General features: G+C 34.5%; 1 protein-coding gene across 1 annotated transcript; it reads left to right on the top strand.

Moving 5' to 3' along the window:
• The first annotated feature begins 1,653 nt into the window (after nt 1-1,653).
• LOC143567194 (uncharacterized) lies at nt 1,654-7,541 on the top strand. Its single transcript, XM_077053662.1, has 9 exons — nt 1,654-1,672; nt 2,888-4,405; nt 5,124-5,224; nt 5,318-5,470; nt 5,541-5,704; nt 5,862-6,009; nt 6,121-6,243; nt 6,718-6,805; nt 6,916-7,541. Exons 2-9 carry the CDS (start codon nt 3,091-3,093, stop codon nt 7,080-7,082), a joined length of 2,259 nt encoding a protein of 752 aa, XP_076909777.1. The 5' UTR covers nt 1,654-1,672; nt 2,888-3,090; the 3' UTR covers nt 7,083-7,541.
• Nucleotides 7,542-17,427: the final 9,886 nt, after the last annotated feature.

Genomic DNA, 17,427 nt, shown 5'->3' with positions numbered 1-17,427 from the left:
AATCTTTATTGAATGAGCATACTGTTTGGAAGTTTCACTTTTGTATTTGTGCTTTATCTAGCTGGTTGTGTGGTTCCTTTGCAGTTTTGAAGTTATATGGTATTATTTGTTGGTGATGAATATATGATGTTGATTCTTGACTTACCTTCAAATGTTATTGCTTAAAATTGTGGATAGAATTGAGGATAATGCAATGCAACTATGTAACTTCATTATTAGTGGTGTACAAGTGTTTTTGACTTGTATTATAGAGTTCAAGTAATGTTGACTACTTGCAAGTTGCAACTACAAGCTAGCACAATAGACAGTAACCCAAACTGGCAAACCATATGGGTTGCGCGATGGGTCAATGGGTTCGGGTGACAATTTGCTTCGAGAGCTGTGACAAAAATTGTACCCGGATTTGAAGGAGTCGCTTTAGAGAAAAGTAACAAAATAGGTTCACCAGATGGCGGTGATGGAGGCAGACGCGGGAGGTGGTGCCGGTGACATTCAATTGGAGGGAAATTATTAGTTTTCTTTCTATTAAGATAAATGTATTAGTTTCTATTGTCTATTTACTTTCATTATTTAGTGTTTTTGCATAACATGTTTTACCATGTTTGTGGAATACTTATTAAATATTGGTTTTCTATTTCTATCAGATCATCCGTTAATCGTTAGATCATGTGTAGTGAGTCTAGTGCTATTTATAATCTATCTCTAAATTCAAATCTAATACAAATTCTATTGGAAAATTCTAATTTAACACTAAATTTTACATATCTTTAAGATTCTAAACATGATTGTAAGTGCTATTAATGAGTTTTAAAATATTGTTAGTTAAGGCTGGCGGTAGTGGACGTCAAAGCTACACAAGCTGCTAAAGGCCCGCCAAATCAAAACCGTTCCCACATCCACACATATAAACGTGAAAATGGAAACAAGTTCGGTCAAATATCGAGCTATTCCCACATCCACACATATAGCAATATGTCGACTCCAAAGGGGCAGGAGTATGTCTTTAGCAGGTTAGGGTTTGCAATTCAGAAAGGGGTGGCGACGCAGCTTGTTGCCCGCCTACCTGCTATATTGATGTAATATCTATGTTTCTACTATGAAATGAAACTTTAATTTTTTTCAATAAGAAACAATGTTGTAAATAACGTATATGTAAACAAATTAGTATTTTTAAGAAAAACGTGTAATAGATTGCAAATTCTCATAATAAAGAAATTCAAAGCTAGATATAATAAACATTTAAACAAACTTATTGTAATTGACGAAATTAGAAAACATTTAAATGGGTTAAAAATGTTATTATATTTATATGTGCATACATATATAATTAATTTAAGGCAACTGAACTGAACCGAACAAATCGAGGACACCTTTGCTCGTGCTTGGCTTGTTTACAAACCAACCATAGCCGAAATCAAAAGAAAATGTTTGAGATCCTTTTTCAAACGAGCAATGAGCGGTTGAAACTGCCTCGATAACCGTAACGGATAACAAACTAATAATAAAATTTAAATAATGTTAGTTTAGTATATCCCTAGAGAGCTATATTATGATGACGTCGTCCGTGTGGCCGTAACTGGAACAGTGTAATATATCAAATCCATACATGGCGTTTTTCACTCATTATTATTATTATTATTATTATTATTATTATCTTCACCAATTCATCAGCGTAAGTGCTTCCAAATCCTTCCAATTTAGATTCCATTTGAATTCAAATGCTCTGTTCTAGGGTTTAATTCACAGTTTTAGGTTGCTTTTGTTTAATTTGTATCATTTCAAGTTAATTGCAGGATTTGTAGATGAAATTTAGTGATCTGGAAGTGTGTATATAGGGTTTTTATTAGGAATTTTAGGTTAGTTTTGTTTGATTCGTTTTATTTCAACTTAATCGCACGATTCGGAGATGAAATATGGCAAATTGAGTACCTGTGTTTAGACACCATAACATATGTTTAGCAAAAAAAAAGTACACATAATTTTATATTTTTTTAAAATTTAAGTTAAGATTACGAGGTTAGGGGATACATAAAAGCTGATTCGTTTTCATGTTTTACACTTGTGTTAATCACAGTCATCTCTAACATGTTAAAACACATTTGCCAGCCCTACCTGGAACTCTTAAATTAGGGTTTTATTTGGAATTTTAGGTTAGTTTCGTTTGATTTGTTTCATTTCAATTTAATCGGATGATTCGGAGATGAAATTCGGTTATATGGAAGCCTGAAATTTGGGTTTTATTGTCAATTGGTCATTAGTTTTGTTTGATTTTTTTATTTCAAAATAACCGCACGTTCCGGGATGAAATTTGGTGATCGGGAAGTCTGATATTAGGGTTTTTTATTAGGAATTTTAGGTTAGTTTTGTTAAATTCATTTTGGTTCAATTTGATCGCATGATTCGGAGATGAAATTTGGTGACCTAGAAGTAGGGCTGGCAAATTGGGTACCTGTTTAGACACTATAAATCATGTTTAGCAAAAAAGTACACTATGTAATTTTATAATTTTTTTAAAATTAAGAGGTTAGGGGATACATACATAAAACATATAACTGCCACGCTCAAACCACCAAAGTTGAGTCGTTTTCATGTTTGACACTTGTGTTGATCGCATTGTCTCTAACCTGTTAAACATGATTTGCCAGCCCTACCTGGAACTCTGAAATTAGGGTTTTATTTGGAATTTTTGGTTAGTTTCGTTTGATTTGTTTCATTTCAATTTAATCGCACGATTTGGAGATGAAATTCGGTTATATGGAAGCCTGAAATTAGGGGTCTATTGGAATTTTCGATTAGTTTTGTTTGAATTATTTCGTTTTAAGTTAATCGCAGATGAAATTTGGTAATCTGGAGGTCTGAAATTACGTTTTTTTATTGGAAATTTCAGGTTAGCTTTGTTTGATTTCAACTTAAAGGCACAACTCTGAGATGAAATTTGGTGATCTGCAAGTTTGAAATCAGGTTTTTATTTGGGAATGTTAGGTTACCTTTGTTTGATTTCTTTTATTTCAATTTAATCGCACGATTCGGAGATGAAATTTGGTGATCTGGAAGTCTGAAATTAGGGTTTCGGGACAATTAAAAGGTGAAATGGACAGTCCTAGGTTAAAGTTCTTATGCAGTTTTAACGGCAGCATATTACCTCGTCCACAAGACGGTAAGCTTCGATACGTAGGCGGGGAGACTCGAATCGTGAGTGTTCCACGCGATATTTGTTATGAAGAACTCATGGAGAAGATGAAGAAGTTGTATGATGGAGCAACTGTTTTGAAATACCAGCAGCCTGATGAAGACCTTGATGCACTTGTGTCTGTTGTGAATGATGATGATGTTGTTAACATGATGGAGGAGTATGAAAAGTTGGGGTCGGGAGACGCGCTTACTCGCCTTCGATTGTTTCTGTTTTCGGGTACAGAACAAGATGATTCTATACATTTTGACAGGGATGAAGTGGATAATGAGAGGAGATATGTTGATGCTTTGAACAGTCATAATGATGATCTGATTGATGATGTTCATTCGATTGATCAGTATTACAATCAGTTGAATCTTGATGGAAGTGTTTATAATCAAAGGAATTATGAGTCTCAATGGAGTCCTGGATATTACTCTCCAAGAACTCATGGCAGTGATTTCCCGAATTCGCCTCGGTATGATCAACACTTACCGTTTCAAGAAACTGTTGTTGGCTTTCCTGGTAATATACTTCACGGGGCTCATCAGGTTGGTCATCCGTGTGTTGAATGTGCTCCTACGTGTTTATATAATAATATGAATATGTATCCAGATGGTAATCATGTGACACCACATTATGTTCATCATGTGTATGGTAATGAGGTGTTTCATGATCAAGGGATGACTACCGGTTTCCATAATGGTTATGGGCCTGGGCCCGTGCCTGCAAATGGTTTGTGGAGACATGGTCAAATGCAAGAAAATGGTGCATATAATATAGGGTATGCTAGTCCTCGGGTGCCAGTTGGGGTGGATAATGTGAGTCAGCATCACTTATTAAATGAACCGGTCCTATTCATTCCTGCACCTGTCAGACTTACTCCTGACCCAGTTCAGTTTACTCCTGACCCTGTTCAGTTGACTTCCGTACCGGTCCAGTTTACTCCTGGTTTGCCAAACTGCTTAATTCCTATAGATCCTGTGAACACTTCGAATACAGAAGTAGGAAATAATTCCAGCAGTATAAAGTTGAATTCACCTGTGAAGCAAATAATTGGCACTGACAAATCTGATAAAGAAAATGATCATGTTTTAGAAAATGAAGAAGTTTTGGATGAATGTGTAAAGAAAGCAGACCTAGAAGGTGCTGATGATGTGAAGGCTGCTTCTGCTGTTTTGAATAATGTTGAAGCCAAAGAAGAAATGGTGCAGGAATTAGACATAGTGGTGAGTAAAGGGTACTTCTTAGAGCTAGGGTGTTCAAAAACCGTTTAAACTGCCCGAACCGCTGCCCCGGAGTTCAATCGGCCGGTTTGGCTGGGTTAGGACTGAACCGGTTTAGTTTATGGTTTGGAAAGATGGGATTCACGGTTTGCTTTTCCGATGGAAACGGTTGTTAAAACCTAACCGACTGAAGTATTGAAAAAATAAAAGATAATAATTTTCTTAATCTTCATAGTTTTAATGAAAATAAAGTATTGTTTTCTTATAGAAATCAATCAGTTATAATTATTTCTGATTTTAATACGTATATATAATTAAATTAACCGAATTCGTTGTATTATTTTTTCGTAAACCCTTAATACTCAAAAGGTAAAATGTTCAATGTTTTTTTAAACCTACCATTTTGCTGAACTTTTATGGTAGCAAACCACCAAAACCGGATCGTTTTCTCCGGTTTAGCTGGTCTGGCCAACCCGACTGCTTCAGTTAAATTTTTTTTACTTACCGGTTCGGCCAGAATTTCAGCCAAAACCAGCAGAACCGGACCAAACACCTCTATTTGAGGTGGTAATTTCAACCCGTTTACATTTCAATACGTTGATGGGTTATTTAAATCTCAAATGGGTCAACCCAACTTGCCTAAGTTTTGAATCATACTAAATATGAGCAATTTTGTTAACTTTTATTCATTTTTTATGTTGAATCTTTTTCTTGTTATATAGGAGCACCTGCAGATTTGGAGTTAGATTCTGACAGTGACACCCAAATCAAAACAAAGATTGAACCAACAAAGGCCGAGGAGGAAGCTTTTGCTAGGGGTTTACAGGTTCTTCATTACCTCAGTCCTCACTTATATTAAATTTGCAAAAAACAATATGACTTCTCATAAATCATAATTCGTATGCACATTCTTCATTAGACTATTAAAAATGATGATCTGGAGGAAGTAAAGGAGTTAGGGTCTGGTACATACGGAGCTGTTTATCATGGCAAATGGAAGGGTTCAGATGTAGCCATCAAAAGAATTAAAGCCAGTTGCTTTGCTGGCAAGCCATCCGAGAGAGAACGTTTGGTATGATCACGTTAAATATATTAGTTACAAAGAACTGCATTTAAGTTGTTTAAATATATTATATGTACAGATTGCAGATTTCTGGAAGGAGGCTTTAATTTTAAGCTCATTGCATCACCCAAATGTGGTCTCGTTTTATGGTATCGTTCGTGACGGGCCCGATGGCTCTTTGGCAACAGTAACTGAGTTCATGGTTAATGGATCTCTCAAACAGTTTTTACAGAAAAAAGACAGGTACTTGATTACTATTAGTTATACATGAATATGATCTAGCAATAATGTCTTTTGTTTTCTCATTGTTTGAGGGGCATTTTAGGTATTTGACTTTACATTTTCTCTATCGAACTGTGTCCAATCAAACATTGTTATTAATGGATTGATTTGGTGACAGAACTATTGATCGGCGGAAGAGGCTTATCATAGCTATGGACGCGTCTTTTGGAATGGAATATTTGCATGGAAAGAATATAGTTCACTTTGATCTAAAATGTGAAAACCTTCTTGTCAACATGAGAGATCCACATCGACCCATTTGCAAGGTATGTCAGTTAATTGTATTCATTTCAATTCCTGTTATTTGTTGACTTCATAAATTTTCTTGGGCTCTATAAATACATGTTTGTTCGTGTGTGTTATCTGCATCCTTGTAGATAGGAGATCTTGGCCTATCGAAGGTGAAACAACACACTTTAGTCTCTGGTGGTGTTAGAGGAACATTACCATGGATGGCACCCGAGCTGCTTAGTGGCAAAAATCATATGGTATCTGAAAAGGTATGTCTTTAAATGAATGACTAAAATAACCCCATCATCCCATTACTTCTTCGGTAAATGTCATTAAAGACCATACTTTTATATTGTGCATAAAAAGTCCCTCAACGTATTTGTACACGAGCAAGTCTCTCAACCAAGTTTGGTATGTTGAAGTCTCTAAAGTCTAAACTTGTCTAGAATGCATGTACTTGTGAAGAAGAAAAATTTTAAAAAATAACTTGTTATCCCTTAATTTGGTTTAAATTTAATGAAGTGTTATGTCATTCAACATAAAAAATTGCATAGAAAATGCATACACGTTTTTTTTACCAATTTATGAGGGTTACAACTTACAAGTTATTATTCTAATTTTTCTTATCACAAGTAAATGTATTTTAGACAAGTATAGAAACTTATACCACCAGAATCAGGTTGAAGAAACATTTTCTTTTCACCGGACCATTTATTTATTTCTTTTTTTGTTGCTTAATTCAGATTGATGTTTATTCATTTGGGATTGTCATGTGGGAATTGCTCACTGGCGATGAACCGTATGGAGATATGCATTGTGCTTCCATTATTGGTACGCCCTTCGCTTTGCCCTTTCGTAAGGGCCAAATATATTTATTTACATAGCTAGATTATTATGAAATAAATAAATTAATATTTATAATAATTCTGAATTTGATACAGGAGGCATTGTGAACAACTTGTTACGTCCAACAATCCCAACATGGTGCGATCCTGAATGGAAGGCCTTGATGGAAAGTTGTTGGTCTGCTGACCCCTCCGAAAGACCGTCCTTTTCTGAAATTTCTCAGAAATTAAGAAACATGGCCGCAGCCATTAATGTGAAATGACGTTTTTGCCCCACAGGCTGAAATGATCGTACGTGAAACAACCTCTTTGCTCCCGCGAGTACTCTCTGATGCCACTCAACATGGTTTTAAGAGTTGAGAGTGGCTGCTGCAGGGTACAGCCCTAAGTTAAAGGAATGCACATGTATATAACTCTGCATATCCAGATTATTATTGCCCTTTGTTTTAGTAGGCAATAATATGTTTATTTAGTTTGTTGAAGTTATATTTTATTTTTAAACTTTTAATGTATTTGATGTTCTTCATATATAAAATTTTAGGTTAAAAAGTCAAGACTATTTTGGTGATGTTTGTATCAATAGAGTGATGAGAATCCTTTATTAAGCGGTTGAAACTTCGTAGGCATTAAGTTGCACAATAGCAAGTTGATCTCAGTAACAATTTGACCTTTACTCTATATCGGCAACACACTTGTATTAATATCGAGTTGTTTTGTTAGTAGTAACCGTCCCTTTGCATGAGCAAGTTTTTCGTCAAAATAAATGCCCGTTAGTAGTATCTTTTTCAATCGATAGAAACCCATTAACCGTAGTAACAAGTTGCCATCAATAGCACTTGGGTTCACCGTGAGCACGCCTAGGCCCTTAGTGGTAACTCTTTTAAGACCATTGACATCCACTTAGTAACTTCCAGTATCTAACACCATCTGTATTAACTCTAGTTAGTAGCACTTGCCATCAATAGCAGTCACTTAAGTTTTGCATTAAAAGAGTGAAGTAGTCATTTTACACAGATTTAACGAGCTTCTTAATGAACGCGTTAGAACCTAAACATGTCACAAGTTAAAAGAATATATCTCAAATATACAATCTCCTAAAGTTAAAATCCTAAAGATATTAGTTTTGTCAAACCAGAAGTATTATACATGTAATGAACTCTTAATAAAATACCATAAACGCCTATGTAAGTATTTCGACCGCATCATAGACATAGATTGTAACGTAGTTCTTACATGAACGCGTATTTGTAATTTTATCTTTTAATTAGTATTTCCTTATATGTTATAAGTTTCTCTCGATCTATCGTATTTCATATCACATAAAGTTAATATACCTAACATATTTAAAAGCTAGTCAATGCAGTGGGTCTGCAATTGAATATCAAACAAGTCAATTTTGGTGTGGTTTATGCTTTATTGGAATGTCCTTACTAGGATTGTTTTTTCTACTTTAGAGAGTATCATGATTTATTATCTATATATGCATGTTGATGTTCTAATTTAATAATATATGTAGCTATACCATGATTTATTATCAAGTTATATATCGTCTAGTGGTACTACAAAAGTCCCATGTATAGAAGGTTACGAGTTTAGTTTTTGTGAGAAAGATAGGTTACGTGTGACTAAGCTTGTTGCCTAATTGTTAGATAGGTCATCTTCGTCATTGGCATGTTAAGCTAGGAATTTGACATCATCTCTAAAACGATACTGGTTTTCTCGATTTAACACGAACATAACTTGTTTTCACTTGAATTTATTTTCACTATCAAATTATATACTTATTAAATAAAAAGGTGTGGGGGCATATGGGCCATTAAAATGGTTGGAGGGGCTTTTATGCAATATTCAATAGTTGAATTTTTTCTCTCTTTTGTTGAGCTTTTCTTTAGAAGGTTCATTTATAATAATTATTATTACTATTTAAATTTAAGTAGCTTTTTTTATTCCCACAGTATTTATTTAATCATAGTGATTTTTTTTATTTCCGTTTTACACGGTTTTAACTTTTTAGTAAACAACATTTTAAAGTTCGTTTTAACGAGCTGACTGAAGCATTTTACAAGTCAAACTCGAGTTCTATCCTTTAACTTGTTAAGATAAATGAGCCGAGCCAAACCAACTTGTTTAAGTCGAAGCTCGAGTCCAAGCTCAAACCCAACAGCTAGCTCGACTTGACTCGACTCATTTACGCAACCCTGCTACATTTTTCTACTAGACATTCTTACGATCAAGGGTTCAAGATAACTAAAAAGAGAAAAATATTTTTTTGATATTAAGATAAGAGCAAAGTCAATTTCTTAGATGATGGATTTGTTAGCAGTGTGTTGACCTTTCTTTATTTAAACAATTAAACAACTGATTAGTTGTATCAATAACTAATTAAGGTTTAAAATTAATATTTCTTAAAGTATAACATATAACGACATTTTAATTTAAACCTACGGAGTTGTTCAATAATTAGTTGTCTCCTTCAAGGATATTGCTTTCTAAATAAAAGTAGTTATTTCTCTAAAGAAAGCTGAAAGTATTATTAGTTATCAACTATAACTAATAATTGTTACTTACTAATTATTATTTGGAATTTATAGAAATATAATATTTGCGTTCTATGTCAACCCGGATACGGAAAGTCAATGTTTTCCCTTGCCCATCAAGCCATAGACACTTATCATTTACCTAAAATTTAACAACTTTAAGTGACAATACATACTAAACATTATCCCACATTGTTTTATTTCCAAAAGTTGATTTTATGTTACAATACATTGGTTTTAAGTTAAGGATCAAATACAAATCTATTTTAGTGTGTGAAACATATGAAGAGAAGAGAAAAGAAAAAAAAAGTATGATGGTATTTTGGTAAATATGGTAATTACAATATAATATATTGAACTAACGTAGCGCAATTACTATTACGCTAATTCAAATTTGTTGTAGTACCCTAATTATCACACTATAACACATTCGAAGTAGCATAATAATTATTACGCTAGTTGTAAAAGTGTGGCGTAATTATTAATTAGGTGGATGGGACACCCTACTCGCAAGTGTATTGAGTATGTCAAGCACACTTCCCTAGGTAATCCAAGTAGGGGAAGTGAGTTTGTAGTGCGGGTTGTGGAACACCCTAGTGGACTTATGCAACGGTTCACAAGAACCACGAATGATCGAGGAGGAAGTAGCCTTGTTGAGGGCGTGGGCCGATACCATCATTGATCAAATCATAGGTCACAATCTTCAATTATGGTTAAACGATCACGGCAATTTCCATGGCAACATGAGTCAGGAAAGGTACCATTTCGCATACAAGATATCGAACAAGTGAAGGAACACACGTGAGAGAGTCGAAACGTTTAACATGATCTACCGGCACATCATAAATGGATCGACCTATTGACTAGATTGAAAAAGATATGATATTTATGTTCGCTGATAATTAATTAAAGTAAGAGTCACGACACAATTGTTAACTGTTAGATTATTGTTAGACAATAAGTTTAATTATCTTGTACTTCTATGATTATGGTTTTTTTATTTATGTCTTATGTCTAATATTATATGTTTATAGTCGTTTGTATTTAATTACAATAAATAATGGTATGGATCATTGGCGAAGGTTGATTAGGGCCCGGGGTCGCTCCTTCCCCCCTGTTTCTTTACGCAATAGTGTAAGTTTACTAATTTTCATCCGAAAATGTTTATACGTAGTGTAAATTTAGCCGTTTCGACCAAAATTTTTTGTACGTTGTGTAAAATTTAGCCATTTTCGACCAATTTTTTTATACGTAGTGTAAATTTAGCCGTTTTCGGCCGAAAATTTGAGCCCGGCCCCTTTGTTTGTGAAATTTTGTATACATTTTGAGTCCCCCCCCGATGTTTTAATCCAATCTTCGCCACTGGTTTGGATGGACCTGTCACACAAAGAAAACAAGAGACGTGGTAAAGCATCTTTAATTGTGTTTCTTCAACTCATAATAATGTCACTCCCCAACTTAAGACCTAGGCGTGTGATCAATAGTTGGTATCTGTTTTATAAATATGTTAGAGTTGTGGGTTATTTATCATAAGTCTTTGTTTAAAATAAAATATTATTATTTTGAAAACTTCTCGAATAATAAATACCCGAGTTTTTAATTTACAAATCATGTTTAAATTCTTGTTTACAATATTTTGATAATTTAAAACTGAGCCATCTCTACCTTGCGAGCATTTAACTCCATGAGTGACTCTAATTCCTTGTTACCTGTACTAATATGTTTCCCTGAAATGTGGGAAAAAATACGTCAGCGATATGCTAGTGAATCTGACTCTAAAAACATTTAATAAATCTTTGACCGACTGACAAGATAGTTTTCTTGAACAGTCTCAGCATAAACGTCTCTTATTAATGAGATTTGTACCACTTATCAGACACACAATTTTGGTTCTCCGGGAACTGACGTCAATTGGAGAACTTTTATGATGATTTCTAGTCTGCGGCAACGTAGCCTTGATTGATAGACTAGACAAATTATATTTGGATCCAGACACATGTGTACTCGAACTGAGTTGTTTTTATTTTCTATATTGTAAATTAGGGATCACGTAATTCCTTAAATCTTTGTATGTTAGAGATCATGTAATCTCTAATAAACATTTGACTGACTGTCTAAGATAAAAAAAACCCGTTTATCTTAATGACTGTTTGTAAAATGTTTAACATATTCACATGTGATTGTCTGTTCTGAATGATGTAGTGATCTCGTTTGAAAACCTTTGTGAATGAATGATGATTAACCTATAATAAAGAAGGTTTATATTAATATCAGGATCGTCTTTTGATCTGGCTACAGACCTTTAGTCTAGTTCTTATAGCTTTAAACCTTGATTGATTATTTGTTTGAATAAAATATGTAGATCTGAAATCTTTTCTTTATTTGCCAATCATGTACTGAGTTTCTTCTTCATGAAGAAACATATATAATAATTTTTTTCTTCAAGAAGAAACGTCAATCTGACATCCTTGTATATAAATATTATGTTTCTTAGTCATGAAGGAACACTATTTGACTATACTCCTTTCATATAAAACTTTTACGTTTCTTAATTGTGAAGAAACATTTTAACTATACCCTTTGTATGTAACAACTTATGTTTCTTAATCATGAAGAAATAATACTTTAACTATAGCCTCATGTATATAAATTTTATATTTCTTAATTTAAAGAAACATTATTTTAACTTGACATTTGTATTTATAAATCTTGATCAAGGTCTAGGATATACCCTTGATTAGGGTTTAAGGTATGATATACTAATAAAATAATAACTTAGGAAGAATCTTACCTTACACGAGTATTCAGAGTTTATATGCCTAAGCTAGTACGAGCAACACTTCTACTCTATGCCGCGAGCTTATATTGTCAAAACTTCGAGGCTTGGCACGCACTACTAGGAGCGGCACGCAAAACGAAGTTATATGTGAGAGAGAGAGAGAGAGAGAGAGAGTTTCAGTGTGAAATGGAATGTGCCGTGGCCCTCCCTATTTGTAGCCGTTTTTAGGTTCCTTTGCGTAGTGAAAATGAACCATTCGCGCCGCATGAACCGACTCAAAATTGACGAGTCATAGCTGGGGCTGCCATGTGGTCTGACAACATGCCATGCGTTGCCCATGCAGTAGGGCTGCTTTGTGTAGCCCAAAGCGCTGTATGTGTTTTCCTAAACTTTCAGATTTTCATTTTTTGTCCTTGTACTCTGGTAGCTTGTCACATCTTGGTCTAATCGTCTGAGCCCGTGCCTGTGCGCGTTGGTGCGTCGCACCCTCTGCTAGGACCACTGGGTGCATGCTAGGCATATAAGAGTATTACTATGTAAATTCAACTCCTTATAAAGAGCTTCCAAATTTTTCTTACCTTCCATATGATATGGATTTTATCTTTCTTATTTATACACACGTGGAATGCTTCCACTTTCTTCCATCTTTCCTTGTGAGATGGATTCTCTTTTCCATTAACTTAATATGAAATGACTACATAATATCAGTGGGTGCAACATTTTGGTGCAAATAGCCTAAAAACTTCGAACTTTTGAACGCCTACTCCGTGCTGACACGAAAACGATACCTAAACACTCAAGTTCACTGCTCCACGGGGTTGGGAATGCGAGTTTATATAAGCTATGACGAATGTTTGAATAGACTTCAGAACCTCTGATTGGACTTTAGTTTTCCAAATGTTGAGACGTTGAGTAGGCTCCTAGTAGTGCTAGCAACTAACAAAGTTGTGAATTTCTGACTAGTTGTACAACGAGCCTATAGATAAAGACTGCATTTTTTTTCAGCTTTGAATTGCTCATTAAACCACTTATTGTTATTAAAGATGTGTAGTGTGTGACTGTGTTTATATACATCTCTATACGTATTACGAAGCATATTATAAAGTATTTGGAAAAGACATGTTAAGAATTTTTTTGATTTTAACAGTTTTATAATTTGTTATTCATATGGTAAAACACTTAATGCATTTACTTGTAATTCCAACATTTTGAAGAGGTAAAATGATATTTTAATCACTTGATTTACATTCAATTCACTTCGTTCAATCCATATGAATAATAAGTTATAATGAGTATGTATTAATGAGCATATTACATTAGAGGTTTATTTATTTAATTTTATCTTATTTTTTAAAAATTTTGAACCTTATTTAAGTTTTATTTTTTTGCCGTCACCGGAAAATAAAATGAGAATCGCCTGGGCACCCCTAAGTGTAAGTGTCTCCTTTTCTTTTCGTTAGATTTGCTTCTTAAATTTATAAACATTTACCGGGGTGTCATTTTCGTTAAAAAAATCTTGTACACATAAAATCCTGCTGCAACGCAGTTTAGAGTTGACAAAGGTCAACCTACTAAATGTAACAAGTTAAATGATTCGACATTTTCTTATCAACAAAGGTCATTTGCTAATTATAGTAACTCGAGGACTCCGAAAACATAAGAGAATACACGTAAGAAAGCTTGAAAGTGTGAGAAACACACCAGAGTTTCAACACCTATGATATACTCTATGACGTGTAACTTTTGGTTGGATGGTCATCTTTTGTAGCCCACCTTTATAGTGCTTGTATGTGGGAAACTGTTCCTTGAGAAAAAAACCATTTTAAGGGGAAATGTGTAACACTTAATCTCAACCAAATTCTAATATTGTGGCTTAACGGCGAAGTAATGATAGTAGGTTAAAGCCTTTTTTCGTTTATTAATATATGTACTCATATTTGTTATAATTTATTTTGTAAATGATCTATTACCATAGAATTTATCAATAAGAGACATTTCCCTATCAAGTTTGCCTCTTTATAAATATTGTCCATGATCCATGATTCATGATCTAGTGGTGTGATGATATCGTGTTTGCCCCTACAAGAATGTTTGTATTTTGTACCAGTCCTCAAATCAATCACGATAAAATACGTATGGGAAGAAACTAACTTCTTAAGCGTTACACATCAAGTAGAGATTAAGAACCAAAATTAAGGTATGCCATGCACAATTATTATTAGGAGAACAACCACTCGTCTTTGGACTTGTACGTGATATATATTTTTATAATACAAGGAAACAAAAGAAACAAGTATAACTATAATTAAGGACAAAGAGAATCAATACAACAAACAAATGGAGTTGCTGCCTAGATTTGATTTACATGCTTACGGTAGTTAAATGTACTTAACCCTTTGACATGGGGTACGACTTTTTGACATTAAAGTAGTTGAATTAAAAGTCAATCTTCATTCCCTATGATTGACAGACAAAAAGCAGAAATACATAATACAAATAAGTCAACATAAGTAAGCACCAATAAGGCTGAGGGGTGTGGGGGCTTTAATGGGGGTTTTAGTGGGGGCTCCAACCAATAATATTATGACGTGTGGCAGAGAGAGAAACTTGATAAGGGGGTTGTTGGAGCCCTGACCCCTGGTGTGGAGGGGCTCCAGCGAAAATTTTTATTTTTATTTTTTTATAAATATATTCAAACAACGTATTATTAAAAAAACTCATAAATTATTAAAAAAACACACATTAATAAAAAAAACACATTAATATCTAAAATTCAAATTACAAAAAATTGTGAGCTCAATTGACGAGTACCACGACATTTTTTTTGTGTTAGTTTTGAGAGGATTTTAGGAGGAAAGGTGTATAATTGTGAAATGAAGTATATTTTATAAAGGTATATATTTATAGTTTAAGAAAATATTTTTTTTAATTTAATATGAGCTCAACGGCTCTTTTCCGTAAACCTAATAGAAAATATATATTTTTTTTGTTTTTTTTGGCTCCCAACGGTCCAAAATACCTCAAAAGGTGTGCTCCTCTCTCTCTTCTCCCGCTAACCAGCTCACGCCTGCATTGTTTTTCGCGTTAGCGCCCCGTTAGCGCCCCCGTTGGAGCCCCACACCCCTCACCCTAATAAACTATTAACCATTGTGGTGTTTTACTTGTCTCATACTTGTCTTCTTACTATGTTGAAAATCAAGGTGTTATATTAAATTTATATCAAATCAAGGTGTTATATTATAAATATTGTGTACTATATATGATAAATTTATATCAAATCAAGGAAAATAAAAATGTGTCTTTTAAGTAGGGATGAGCAAGTTTGGGACTGGTACCGATTGGTACCGGTATCGTATTGGTATTATTACCGAAATCGTACCGATTTGGTACAATCGGTACCGAATCGATACCAAAGTTTTGAGTTTCGGTATCAGTACTGGTACCGGTATTTCTCGAATTTTTTTACCTTCAATACCGGTACCGTCCCGGTACCGGTACCAAAAAATTGCGATTTTCGGGACCGGAACCGGTCGGCACCGGTACGGTACCGATCTCACTTTCAAGAAAAAAATATATAAAAAAGCTTGAGGTTGTGAAGCTACTTAGCCGACTCCAACGGGCTATGCATATCAATGTTATGGATTTAAGATCAATCAATTAGTTTATAAAAGATTTGGTTTTACAATTCAGAATGGACTAACAACACAACTCGTTGTTCATTTTCCTTCTCTTTTGACGTAAAAGAATTTCATACTTTGAAATAACATCTCACAAATTTGAGTGAAAAAATAGATCAAGAAACTTGTACCTGCAGTTTGATGATTGCTTGTTGACCAGTGTCATTCAACTTTTGTTATACACACAAAATTTGTAATCTAATATAAGTTGCAAGCGTCCTAGGGTTGGTGGTGCGAAGGAAATACCTCTTAAACGCCAAATATTGGACTCTATTATTGTTAAGTATTATTAGTGTGAACGCACGGGCCCACATTAGTTTTTAAGGTTTGCATTCCGTTCTCTATGTGCATGAAAATGACGTTATAAGTGACGGAAGGTTAATCAGGCATCATGTGGTGGTGTTGATAGCCGAAAGACAATGGTACATGCAGTATTTAAAAAAACGGATTAAACCGGCCGGTTAAACCAGATTTCGCACAGCAGGCCGGTATTTTGAGTCCGATATTTTTGGCCGATTTGCTAGAACATTGCACCGACGACTTTTGTCTAAAATACCGGTTTTTACCGGAAAATCGGTTTTATGTCCGATAAATTTTTGATATTTTCGGCCCATATTTTTTCAAAATTACTTTTAACCCAACAATTAACATTCAAACGTGTAAACTTTAGGACTATTTTTTAAAAAATTAAGTGATTTTGCATTATTTTTTTAATATGGATTAACTTTTAGATTAATTTTTGTTATGGAATCATATACTTTTGGGATATTTTGGATTAAAGTTACATTTATAGGAAATTATAAGGTAAACTATTTAACCGGTTGAACCTTCCAGTATAACCCGGTTCAACAGGTTGTACCCTTTTTTAGCACAATCCGGTAGAAGTAAAATACCCGTTTTTAAAACTTTGGGTACATGCACCAATCTGCGGTGTCCTTATGGTTGAGTGTTACGTGTCTTATGTTCAAGGCTTTATGCAAAATTACTATCTAGCCAGGGGTCTCACCGAAAACAGTCTCTCTATTCCTAAAGGGTAGAGGTAAGCATGTCTACATCTTACCATCTTCAAACCCTATCATAGCTTTGCTATTAGCGGGATATACTGAGTACTGAGTACGATGATGATGATGATGATGCATTTCGTTCACTATATACTATAATTCATTATTATGAAATAATCAATAAATCATTTTACCATCTAACACTAAGGCTGTGTGTAGTGAGCTACAGCTTTGGGCGAATAGGGGCGAGAACACCTCCCCCGGGGGTGACAATTTGGGCGATAAAGGGGCGAATAGGGCTGGGCGATTGCTTTTTGTTGCCGGCAACTCCTTGAAGATATTATTATTATATTCTTGCGTGTATGGTGTGTGTGTGTGTATATATATATATATAAAGGATAGAATATGAAAATCCTTTATCGTACAATAGGTACGCGACATTCTGGAACGTCCATCTTCAATAACCATCCTAATCCTAAAATCACAATTACGCGAGCCGGCCTCCATCAACCTCTTCTCCCGTCGATTCCGTCCACCTTCACCATCGCCGTTCAACGATTCTGTCCACCACCAACCTTCGCGACCACCATCTTCTTCCGACACAACCATCAATC

The sequence above is a fragment of the Bidens hawaiensis genome, unplaced genomic scaffold (genome assembly GCF_021521415.1).
Source record: "Bidens hawaiensis isolate Kalapana, Puna unplaced genomic scaffold, B.hawaiensis_p1.1 tig00023233_1, whole genome shotgun sequence".
Classification (NCBI taxonomy): domain Eukaryota; kingdom Viridiplantae; phylum Streptophyta; class Magnoliopsida; order Asterales; family Asteraceae; genus Bidens; species Bidens hawaiensis.
This window is presented reverse-complemented; position numbering and strand designations above follow the sequence as displayed.